Source organism: Sciurus vulgaris (assembly GCF_902686455.1).
Source record: "Sciurus vulgaris genome assembly, chromosome: 8".
NCBI lineage: Eukaryota > Metazoa > Chordata > Mammalia > Rodentia > Sciuridae > Sciurus > Sciurus vulgaris.
This window is the reverse complement of record NC_136468.1, coordinates 136,859,077-136,871,626: the sequence shown is the minus strand read 5'-3', so window position 1 is coordinate 136,871,626 and position 12,550 is coordinate 136,859,077. Positions and strand designations below refer to the sequence as shown.

Below are 12,550 nucleotides of genomic sequence, written 5' to 3'. Positions count from 1 at the left end.
ACTCACTATCCTCCTGCCTCAGCCTCCTGCCCAGCAGACTTGCAAGCCGACAGCACATATCTGGTAAGCTTACCATTTTAATGGTTAACATTGAATTCAGAGCAAAGAGGATTAAACATAACAAGGAATTAAGGCAGTAATATTTAAGCACAAAATCATGCTGGATCATAAGGTCAAAGCTGCAGGTGATACAGAAGGAACTAGACTGGAACACACGAGCAGAAGGTGTCTGCTTCCTCCTCCATCCGTGACAGGTAAGACACGGAAGACCTAATTAACAGAATTACTGGGGTAGATATAATTGGTACATACCAAATCCGAATCCTGAAAACAGGGCCACACCTTCTTTTAAGTCCCCATTTAAAACAAACAAACAAACAAAAAAACCCCACAAGATATACAAAAATTACTGTAGATTATATCACACAGAAAACTTCAGTAAGTTCCAAAGAAGCAGAAACAGGTAAGATTCTCTGTTCATAATGCAAAATAAAATAAAATGCTAGAAAGCACCTACTACCTAATTAGATGTGTGGGGCTCAAATGAGTCTTAAAGAATCAAAACCAAGATGTTGAAATATCTAGAAATCACTGAAATTGAAATCACTACCTATGAGAACCTATAGGACAGAGCTAAGGAAGTGCTCAGAGACAGCCTTCATTTTCCCTGTTTATAAAAAGATTCAAGTAACTTGAGAGATTTTTTACAAAATAGAAAAAAAGTTTAAATAAAGGTAAAAGTGTAAATTTATGAATTAAAATTCAGAAAAGGGTAATTACTAAAAAAAAAAAAAAAATTCTAAAGCTGGATCTTTGGGGAAGGGATATGGATAATATCATTAGCTAACTAACCCAATCAAGAAAAATGGAAAAACAGTACGAAATACACAGTATAAGAAATTAAGAGCTGGGTGTGGTGGCACACGCCTGTAATACCCAGAGGCTTGGGAGGCTGAGGCAGGAGGATTGCAAGTTTGAGGCCAGCAACTTGGTGAGACCCTATCTCAAAATAAAAAGGGCTGGGGATGCAGTTCAGTAGTAGCACGTGCAAGAGCCTGCGTTTAATCCCTAGGACTACAAAAAGACACACATACATGCACACGTACACCTGGATAAAATGGATAGTTTCTAAGACAAACAATTTACCAAATTCATTCAAGAGGCAGTAGGACAATTAAAATTAACCAGGTCTTGGGCTGGGTTTGTGGCTCAGTGGTAGAGCACTGGCCTAGTATGTGTGAGGCACTGAGTTTGATTCTCAGCACCACATATAAATAAATAAAATAAAGGTCCATCGACAACTAATTTTTTTTTTTGATTAACCAATTCTTGCAGAAGAAATAGAGGACATTATCAATCCACTCCAAATAAATGCACTACTCCCGACAGTTTCATGGGGATTAGCCAACCTTAAAAGAACACATCATTTCATGTCTATGCAGATTGTCCCAAAGCAGGGAAAAGGTAAGTCTGCAGACTGCAAAACCCAACCAAAAAATCCTTCCAGAAAAAGAACAATCTGATGAAATTAAGGCAAACAAATCTAGGTAAAATAACAAATCCAACCCAGAAAGCGTATTATAAAAAAATACATGCCACAATGAAGTGGAGTTCAACCAGGAATGCAAGGATGGTTTAATATGAAAAGCTCTTATTACTGACATTCATATTAATAGACTGAAGGAAAGAAACCACACATTTATTTTCATAAACACTGAAAAATCATTTGGGAAAGTTCAATGTGTGCTCTTGATTTTAATACACCTTAATTAAACAGGATGAGATGAAGACTTACTTCATTCAATAAAACACCTGCCCCAAAGTCACATTTCCTCAATGGAGAAATCTAGAAGCTACAAAGCAAGAATATCTATTACCATCATTATTTTCATTGTTCCAGGGGTAGTAGCCAACTCTATTAGATAAAACTGAGAAATAAAGGAATAAAACAAAGTAGGAGGTAAAAATATCATTTGCAATGATAACTAGAAAACCCAAGAGTCTAAGTTGAAACTAATCAAAAAGCTAAACTATGCAGAAGTAAACATAACCAAACACTGTGCAAGATCTAAATGAGGCAAACATTAAAATTCCTGAGGGACACAAAAGGAAGTTCAAATAAACCAAAAGGCATAGTACGTTCCTGGAGGAAAAGACGGCATTATAAAATGGACATTTCTTCCCAGATTCATCTGTAAGGGTAATGCAACACCAGTTTAAACACAAATAGGGTTTGTTTTTTGCTCAGTAAGTGGATTTCATAGTTCAGACAAGAAAATAAATACAGAAGGAGATTCAGAGGGGGGGAACAACAAGGAGCAACAGGCTCCGCCACATATCAAAATGTATCATATTCCCGCTGTGGCCTGAGTGAGTCCTGAAAACGCCACGCTAAGCAAAAGAAGCCAGGAGCAAAAGATCGCACACAATCTGAGTCCACGCTCAGGAGCGTTCAGAATTGGGAAATCTGTAGAGGAAGAGGGGGCAGGCGGGGGACGAGGGGTAGCTCTCGATGGGCATGGGGTTTCTTCTTCTTATGAAAATGTTCTCAAATAGTGGTGATGGTCACACCATTTGGTGACTATACTAAAAACCACTGAGTTGTAACACTTCAAATGGGTAAATGGTATCTGAATCATATCTTAGTAAAGCTGTTCAGTTTTTCAAATGTATCATAACACTACAATAATTAAAACATCACTGCAAGCTGGGGGCGGTGGTACGCACCTATAATCTCAGTGGCTGGGAAGCTGAGGCAGGAAGATCTCGAGTTCAAAGCCAGCCTCGGCAAAAGCGAGGCACTCAAGCAACTCAGTGAGACTCTGTCTCTAAATAAAATACAAAACAGGGCTGGGGCGGTGGCTCAGTGGTTGAGTGCCCCTGAGTTCAATCCCCAGGAAGTCCCCAGGGAAAAAAAAAACAAAACCCAGCATTGCACTGATATTTGAATCCACTGGGATCCATACCACACCTTTCATACTAGATAAATTACAAAATGGAGACCAGATATTTTTTAAAATACCACTAAAAAAAGATGACTTAAGAAATATGTAGATCATATATACATTTTAAAAAACCAAAAGAGAGCCAGGTGTGGTGGTGCACAGTGGCTCGGGAGGTTGAGACAGGAGGATCGTGAGTTCAAAGCCAGCCTCAGCAAAAGTGGGGCGCTAAGCAACTCAGGGAGACCCTGTCTCTAAATAAAATACCAAATAGGGCTGGGGATGTGGCTCAGTGGTTAAGTGCCTTGAGTTCAATCCCTAGTACCAAAAAAAAAAAAAAAGAAAAAAAGAAAAAAAAAAAAAACCATCAAACATTAAAAAAACTAGAAAAAACCTTGAGGAAATTTTTCCTTTGAAAAAAAAATAATAATAATAATCTCAAGTTGGGCATGGTGGTATGCATCTGTAGTCCCAGACACTCAGAAGGCTCAGGTGGGAGAGATCACTTGAGCCCACAAGTTTGAGACCTCCTCTCAAATAATAATGATTATTATTACTATTGTTATATAGTTATAACAATAATTATTGTTAGTATTTTAGCCAGAGGAAGGACTTGGTAAATGTGATGCAAAATCCAAAAGCCATAAAAGGAAATACTGACAAATCTCACTTCTTGAAGAAAATTCCTCCATGGTGGAACCAAAGACAAATGAAAAGACAGAGGTCTAATTCCTTCATATACAAATAGCTCCTACAAATCAATAAGGAAGGACAAGACAACCATGCAGTCGAAAACATGGACCAAGGAGATGGGTAGATGATTCAAAGGAAAGACAAATGGCTAGAACAGGAAAAGGTCTTCAACCTCGTTCTTTACAAACTAAACTAAAATGACACTGATCCTATGTTCACTGCTCAGGTGAGACACTTGAGTTTGAGGTCATGCTGTGATGGAGACAGGGCCAGGAAACAGGCTGTCTTGCATGGTGCTCTGGAGCATCCATGCGTATGATAAGAGAGCAACCTTGTCTAAAGATGAACAAATACTTACAAAAAAAAAAAGTAAAAGCGTAATGATACGTGGTAACTGATCCTAGCTCCAGGAGAGAAGCAGTAGGGAGAGGTGGGAACTGTGGCATGCCGGAGATGAACATTGCTTTTGAAGAGGCAATAAACAGTTCAGCTCTGACCAACAGCTGTGGTGTGGCAGCACAGGCCTATGTCAACAGATCCTCTGATGTTCTGCAGGAAGAACCCTGGAAATCCAGATCTTTATGCAAATCTCCCTGATGTGAACTGTTTCCAGGTACTTCAACAAAAAATTTTAAAGCCCTGTCGTGGCTAAAAATTGTCAGAGTTTAATAACCTGGTGGGCAACAGTCGAGGAGGACAGACCCCTGAAGGTCACCAAGTCCAGCTCCCTAATTTGATACACCGAAAAAGCAAGACCCAGGGGAAGGAAGGCTCAAGACCAAGGACAGGCTCAGGGCCAACGAGAGGCCCTGGGCTGAGCTCCTGTCCAGGATGATTCTTGCTTCAATGCTGTGCTACCTTCTGTTAATGCAGGAAAACGAGGGAGAGTCAGACGTGCTGGGTGGCGGGGTCCAGAACAAGGGTCGGGTCACGGTGCTGGTGTGGAGCACAGAGGCTGCAGGGAAGGAGAGCAGGCCATGCTCAGTGGGAGCTGGCCAGACCAGGGAGTGGGTGTCACCGTTGGGGTTGGGGTGGACAGCAGAGCGTGGGCAAAGGCTTAGAGGCCTTTAAGATGGGGTTGGCTGGCATCATGGGGCGAGTGACATTCCTTGGCCAGGACCTGCCCTGTGACGGCCTGAAGAACAGAAAGCAAGCCCTGGTCACTCAGAGCCGGTAGAGGAAGAGGCCCTGGAGGCTGGGGACAGGATACTCACACTTGCGAAGCTCCAGGCTCCTGCTCGGGCAGGCCAGGTGTTGGCCGGGAGGGTTCTGGGTCCTCTGCAGACAGGCCAGCATGGCTGAGCCGGGGACCCCCGGGGGGTGCACTCTGCAGCAGGGTCCCTGTGGGGAGGGAGGCGAGGTGCTTGTCATTTGAGGACAACCCCAGACCCACCTCCATCACCCTCCCCAGCATCCTGCAAAACCATGGAGACTGAGCGCAGACGTCATCCCTTCCCGTCACTCAGCAAGTGAGGAGACCCAGGCCCGAGCATCTGGAAGCTCACCTAGGCCTCGCCCAGGCCTCCTGAGTGGTGGCCTCCCATCACGAGGAGGCAGATGTGCCTCTGCGGGCCCCTCCTGTATCAGGCTGTCCTGACAGGCCCAGAGGTAGGGGCAGATCCTCACCCCGTGTGTCCCAAGGCAGGCTGTCCTTCTGGCTGGTGACCCCGTGTGAGCAGATCGGCCTCAGCTTATCAAGGGGAGGAAGACTCGCCCCATCTGGTCATCTCTGGAATCTGCGTAGGGCTGCCCAGGAAATATACCAGTGGGTACTCACTGTCCCGCTTCGCTCAAGTACGGGTCTGGTCCTTGCCGGAGATGTCGGGCTGTTGGAGGCTGATCCAACCCTGATCCACAAGAGCACTCAGCCCAGGCGCCACAGGCCACCAAGGCTGCTCTGATCCGAATCTCTGTCATGGCCTGACAGAGCCCCTCACCCCAGTGGGAAGGAAAGGGTCACCCAACGCGGCCCTGCTCTGCCGAGCAGCTCAGACATGGCTCCCCACAGGCGCTGCAGGACACTTCAGGCCGAGGCACATTCCCAAGAGCCCGGAGCCCCTCAGGAGCAGCATCCAGACAGGCCTGTCTTGGAGGCCACCAGGAGAGGTGGACGTTTTTCCCGCCAGGCCCTTCCATCCTGGCTCCCCTGAGGGCCACCCACACAGGCATCCTATCCTGGGCAAGGCCCCAAGCAGCCGGGCTGGGTCACCTCTGTCTTCACGTTGGTTTGAAGAGAGAAGGAAAGGAGGACGGGCGTGTGTGGCGGGGAAGAAAGGGAAGTTATTTAATCCTAAACAGGTGCCTGCTGCCCTAAATTCTGCCGCTTTCTTCTAATAATGAAGTATTCATGAGGAAAAGGCTTTTTTCACTACTTTCTTAAGATACTAATTTCACAACAAGCTCCTTGTTACGGTGCAATTATTCCAATCTTGTATTTCCCCGAGACGGCGGCAGCCTCCGTCTGTCCTGGCCTCTTGGTAAATGAAAGACAATCACGTAACCACCTTTCATTATGTTCTATTTTACTTTCAGCAAAGGTACCCTGAAAGAAATGATTTCCTCTGAAAGGGACTTTTATTCAGTTTCAAAACCAATTTTCTCCTATTACTGTCTCAAAAAAAAAAAAAAAAAAGAGCGAGAGAGAGAGAGAGAGAGAGAGAGAGAGAGAGAGAGAGGAGGGGGGTGGCCATGGGGGGAGGGGAGGTGATCCTCCCCCCTCCCCCGATCGCCAGCCTGAAGGCGGCAGAGGCACTAAAAGCTGCAGTATCCACTTCCCGGCTTTGATTTCTGGTAATTTTAAAATATGCCATTACAATCAGGCGGAAATCACAGTTGAGAAAGGGACTCAAGTGGGCTCCTCACGGGGATGCAGTCCTTGACTGCGGCACGCAGCGCCGCTCCCCTGGGACCTAGGACGTGAGCAGGTGGCGGGAGCAGGCCTGGCTGGGGCCGCTGCCACCGTGTCCCTTGACACAGGCCTGGAGGACACACCCGGCACGTGGGCTCTGCCCCACCCACTCCGCCACACTCCCAGGGGCCCCTGCCCACACCAAGTGCGCCTGCTCCTGCGGCTGGCACCCTCCTGCAGGAGGTCCCCAGGGACAAGCGGGGCTGGCACCCCCCCCCCCGAGGTAAGAGGCTGGTGATGACCCATTCCAGCTCCAACAGTGACCCCCCCATCAGCCGGAGAAAGCCAGCCTGCGCCCACCCCTCCCCAGATGGGGAACCCAGACCAGAGAGGGGCAGTGCCCAGCCCAGGGCACCCAGCAGCAGCGGCCGGTGTGCCTGCCCTTCACCACAGGGCTCGGCTGCTGCCCGCGGTGGGCAGGGCGGGGCCGGGGAGGAAGGAAGCCCTGGGTTGGAAACCCGGGACGTCCTCCACCCCAGCTCTTGCTGTGACCCCAGGAGGGCTACTGTCCATCTCTGGCTTGGTAAAGAAGTCACCCCGTGGACCCTCTGGTCCCCCAGGTCTGTTTTCTTTTTACCTCCAGCCTTTCACCAGGCGCCAGAAACTCAGTTCCTCTCCAGCCCCGGCCCCAATTCTGCACAGGCCACGCCGGGCATGCTCTGGAGCCCCATCGGGTCCCACGGCTGCCCTTCCAGGGGGTCTGATGCTGGAGGCCCAGGCGGGGCTGGGAGCCAAGAGGGGCCAGGCAACTGAGCTCAGGGGGCCAGAGAGGATTTCTGGGAGGAGATGGTGTCCAAGGTAAGGCCTCAGCTGGGCCTTTCCAGGGCCGTCCCAGTGAGGCACCTGTGGACCAGCACTCCATTCCTGTATCATCTGCATCACCTACAAATCAGAACTTCCTCCTGGGCCTTAAAACTCCTCTCGGAAGGAGCCTCGGAAGACAGCCTGACTCTCTCTGCTGGGCACTCGAGGCCCCGTGGACTGCCCATCTCATCTCTCCTGGCCTCCAGACCTGCACAGACACGGCCCCTCTTCCAACAGCACTGCCCCCCAGATCCGTCTTAACTCAGATCTGTCCCTCCAGGTCCTGGCTCAGCGTCCCCCCTTCTGGGTGCCCCCACCACAGACCTAATTGCACCCCATGGTAATTGCCAAATTTCATGTCTGTTTCTCGCCACTGGACTATGAGTTTCTCAGTGGCAAAGACCGTGTGGGTCTCATTTTTCTCTCCCCAGTGCCTTGCAAAGAGTCGTCATTTAATAAAGAGGGGTCAACTGAATGGTTCCATCAATGAACTGGTTATCTGCAGATGAAGTAACAGAGGCCCAGAGAAGCCAAGTGTCCTGCACAAGATCACACAGCAAGCTCGGGGCAGGACTGAGTGGGCACATAAAGCACTCAAGATCTTTTTTGTGACCCTACTCTGGCCCCTCGCTGCCTGGCATCATCCCAGCTGCAGAAAGCCAGTCCCCCCAGAGTCGCCATGTGGATTCGTGACGCGCCCAGCTTTGCCAGGGACTATCCGGAGAGCTGCTCATTTTGAAATCCTATCTGCAAATCAGACTGTTTATAAGCTCAAGGTCTTTTGTGGCTTTAATAATAAAAAGGGGGGTGAGAGGGAGGGAGAAAAATGTCGCAAGTCTCAATGATTAGAATGCTTTGGCACCGTCCCTGACACGGGGGGCTGATAAGACGCCTTATCTCGGAGACACCGAGGAAAAGGTCCCCTCCACCAGATAACGCCCCCAGCTGTCGATATGCCCTTTCATAGCTGAGGATTTAGATAAAGGAAATGTGACAGGGGAGGGGAGAGAGGAAGAACTTCCCAAGTCCAAGGAGGAATTGAGTCTGCCGCTTGCCTTGGCAGAACAATGAGCAGGAGAGGGATGTCTGTGGGCCATCTTTATTTTTATTAAAAGAACGGGGAATTGGGGCCTTTGGCCTGCCTGCTTTTGTCATGGCTCCCTGCCTGGCTGGCTGCAGGGGGTGTCCGGGAGCCCCCACACCAGTGGGAGGGGGAGGTCTGGAAACAGCAATGTGCACCTTGGTACTGATCCCAGCAGCAAGCACTTCCTGACCGTCCCCTCTGGGCCAGCCCTGGGGCACCTGGTCCCTCAGCTGGCTGCATCGCCCGGGCAGGCTCTGTGGTGCGTCTGTTTTTAGCCCCATTTCACAGATGAGGAAATGGTCACAGACGGAGGAAGCAGTTGGTACAAGGTCACACGACACTGAGGCGGCCGGGTCCCCAGTCAGACCCGGAACCTCAGCCCATGGTTGGGCAAGGCCATCATGGCAGGGGGTGCCCATCGGCCCAGCTCCAGCCCACCAGGCCGGAAGGAAGAGGCCTGCTGCCCGGAGGGCTGGAATCTGCTTGGTTTCCATTGCAGGAGGGGCTGGAATCACAGAGGGAGGAGAGAAAGGAGGGCGGGGGCTCCCAGGAGGGGATCCACTCCACACACACCCCACCGAGTACGAGCATGGGCTGAGCCTGCGCTGAGAGGAAGCTGGGCGCCATGGCCACGCCCGGAATCTCAGCTAGGGTCACAAGTTCCTGGTCATCCTCGGCAGCTTAGTGCAGCCCTGTCTCAAAATGAAATGGAAGGACTGGGGATGTAGCTCAGTGCGAGTGTCCCTGGGTTCAGTCCCCAGCAACCCACCCCCCAAAATACTGGGATGAGTAAGGCCAGGCCCTGCCTCCTCTACACCCACCCCACCTGCAGGTGGCAAGCTCTTGCCAGGCATCTTTGGGGGCCCAAGCCCATGCTATGTGTTGTTGTGGCAGCTGCTAAGAATGTCCAGCCAGAAGGCCCCAGGGCAATATCCCACCAGAACTGACCCTCCATAACGAAATCTAGCCCCAACTGAAAATGGACTTTCCCTGGTCTCTCCCTCCTGCCCCCAATTCCTGCAGGCATAGGCAGTGGGATTCGCCCTTAGTGTGCAGATCAGCGTCTGTCTCCCAGTCAGGCTGGGCTGTCCTGGGGGCAGGGCAGCATGAAGCCATACTTGGGCCCTGAGGCAGGACAAGGTGGCGGCCCTGTCAAGGCCACAGGCTGCGCCACTTCCAGCCCTCTGCCTCCCCCTGGTCCCTGGAGCAGCCAGGCTCCACTCAAGGCCTGAGACCAGCTGTGGCTTGAGAGGAAAGTCGTGCCAGTCCCCTCCTGGTGTCCCACAGGACTAGGAGTCCAGAGAGGAGAGCCAGCCCGAGGGCCAGTGTCACCAGCCAGCACAGGGGTTCCCATTGACTGAGTGACCCTGAGGAAGCCACAGCACCTGAGTCTCTGTCTCCCTAACTGACCCTGGGTGAGAAGTGCACCAGCCGACTACATGAGGACCACCCAGCGCCTGCCACGAGAGGATGTCACCACTTGGCTTTCGGTCACGACCCAAGCACAGCACCGGCGTGCAGTAAGGATTTTAGGTGCAACCCCTTCCTTCCGTCCCTCCTTCTGCCGGGGGTACCGGGGACGGCGCTCAGGGGCACCCTCCCACTGAGCCATGTCCCAGCCCTTTTGACTTATCATTTTGAGACAGGGTCTCAAGTTCCAGGCTGGTCTCAAACTTGTGCTCCTCCTGCTGCAGCCCCCCAGGCCGCCGGGGGTACAGGCATGGGTCACCACACCTGGCTATGGTTCCTACTTCCGAGAGGCTTCGAAACCCACAGCTCATAAGGGAGCTGAGTGGCCAGTGAGGACTTTTGAGTTCCCTAAAAGGTGGTCAAAGAGACATGTGCCTTAGGCCACAGGCCTCCCAGCCTCCCTGGGGAGAGGCAGGACCCCAACCCCACCTCCAGCCCCTAGCTGTCACTGACATCCCCTTCTCTTCATGCTGTCCTGGTCACCCAGCTGCCCCCAAACTCAGGGAAGGCCTGAGTGGAGCTGGGAGCCCAGGCCTAGGAAGGAGAAGGGATGCAGGATGGGGGTCGGCCCTGGCTGCGAGACCCTGAGGGAGTCACATCTCTGGTGGGTCCCCAGCAGCAGCACAAAGCCTCAGAAAGCACAGGACTCTCTAAACTGCAAAGGGCCAGAAACCAGCCTGCCCAGGGCCAGGAAGGAAGGGTGCAGGGTCCTCGCTCAAAAGTGTCATTGGGAACCTGGGTGCACAGTCCCTTCCTCGGGCCTTCTGGGTCCCCACCACGGGAAGGTCCACCCTCCACTTCCTCTACCCCGTGGGTGTCTCACTTCTCCTTTCCTCTGTCTGTCTGTCTTGCTCCCGGCCTGACCCCCTCCCTCCCCTGCCTGGCTCCTTCTCTCCCCCCTCAGCCAGTCTCTGCAAGGCAGCCAGAGCCGAAGCCCACCCCACCCCCACTCCCTCCTGCCGCTCCCTCCCCCATCCCTGTTCTGAGAGCCCCAGGCCTGCCAGGGGACCCTGTTAATAATTAAATGTTAATCTAAAAAGCAATTTGAGCTGCGGCTAGGCAGATCTGGTTAGAGATTACATTAGCATGGAGAAGGCCAGGGTAATTTTCTTTAACCCCTCTCCTGATCTCTCCAGCCGGGGAATCTTCCAGTCACACAGTCACACGGGCACTGCTGATTAAACCGGCACAGGGCTTGGCTGTGGATAAGGGCCTGTGAAAAGTGATTATTTCCCACCGCTACTGGGGCCGCAGCACCGGAAGGGGATTTTTACTCTCTTTTAAGGTCGGGGTTGGGGAGCACTGTGCCCTTCAACCAGAGCCCTCATGTCCCCACAAGTACTGTGGCATCCCCCCCGCCCGCCCCCAAGCCAGGGGTCTGAGATGCGAATCTGCTCCCAGGACAGGGGTGCCAGCCTGCACATGCCTGGCTCTCACCTCCTCCTGCTCAGTCCAGACCCCCCTCCAGGCCTGCTTCTGGGCTGGGCCCTAGGAGCCAGAGATGCTGGCAGTTCTGGGCCAAAGGGACAAGCAAACAACAAAGTGACAATCCTGAATCCTGGCCGGTGGCCAGGGTCCTCAGTTGGGCATCCCTCGATGCTGAGGCTGGCTCACAGGCCCTGGCTCAGGCAACCCCTCCCCCTTAAGAGTCTGCCTGAGTTTCAGCTCAAGCCCAGGTTCCTCAGGGCTCCTAAGACCCACGGTGTGTGTCAATGTGTTAGGGTGGCCCAGTGGGTGGATGCCTGATGTATCCTCGTGACCCTTCCCACATCGGCTCCCAGGGCTGACAGCAGTGCATTGTGGGCTCCAGAAAAACTGGTCCTGAAGGACAGGCGGGCTCAGGAAGGATGGGACACAGGGCTGGGGGGTGGGTGGATGTCCCACAGCCCTTCAGCACCGCGGCCAGCTCCCAGCCGAAGTGCCAAGAAAGGGACGGGGCCAAGTCCAGAGCACAGCGACCTCAGGCACCATGGGAACTAGCCTGTGAGGTCATGGCAGCCTGACAAGCCCCTACTGTGTGCCAATTCTTGTGCTACATGTGGGACAGTCACAGATCCTGATGGGATAGGAGCTGTTGGAGGCAGGAAGAGTGGCAGCCACGATGGGACCCTCCTGCCTGGCCCAGGGATGCCAAGGCGGAAGGCACCCCACTGCCTCACGGGAGGAGGACAGTATCCTGTCCCAGGCTTTGGAGCCGGAGTCCTATCCTTTACCTAAATCCCACCTTTATCCCTGAACTCTGGCTTTGGGCAAATTCCTCCATCTCTCTGAGCCTCGGTTTCTTTATCTGAAAAAGGGCTAATTCCTTACCATGAATTTGTACCCACACAGTGCCAGGGTCCTCATGCTGGCATTGTATATGATTACTCTCAACCGTGGGCAGGAAGGAGGAGGAAGTGACAGAGGGGGAGGAGCCAGGATGCCAGGGAAGGAAGGAAGGCGTGGGGAGACTGAGACGGCTCGGCCACAGCAGCAGCAGATCCAGCCTCCGGGAGGGGAGCTGAAAACACCTCATCCAGGGGGAGCCACCAGAGGCCCCCAAACTCCGGCGGAGATACCCTGCTGTGGACAAGTGCTGGTTTAGGGCAAGGAGAGACTCAGTGTGGGCACTGGGGACTCAATATGAATGCTCAAAAGCCCCCTCCAGAA

General features: G+C 52.2%; 2 protein-coding genes across 6 annotated transcripts in view; both read right to left on the bottom strand.

Moving 5' to 3' along the window:
* Positions 1–12,550, bottom strand: part of UBE3B (ubiquitin protein ligase E3B) — a 224,352-nt gene that overhangs the window by 17,350 nt on the left and 194,452 nt on the right. The window lies entirely within an intron of this gene.
* The window catches only part of FAM222A (family with sequence similarity 222 member A), a 49,307-nt gene that overhangs the window by 18,152 nt on the left and 18,605 nt on the right, over positions 1–12,550 (bottom strand). For both annotated transcript variants that reach the window (XM_079151389.1, XM_079151388.1), the window contains one exon: positions 4,850–4,976. In XM_079151389.1, the coding sequence (XP_079007515.1) occupies positions 4,850–4,931 (82 nt within the window). In that variant the 5' untranslated portion in view covers positions 4,932–4,976. Of the gene's footprint in view, positions 1–4,849; positions 4,977–12,550 lie in introns of those variants that run through there.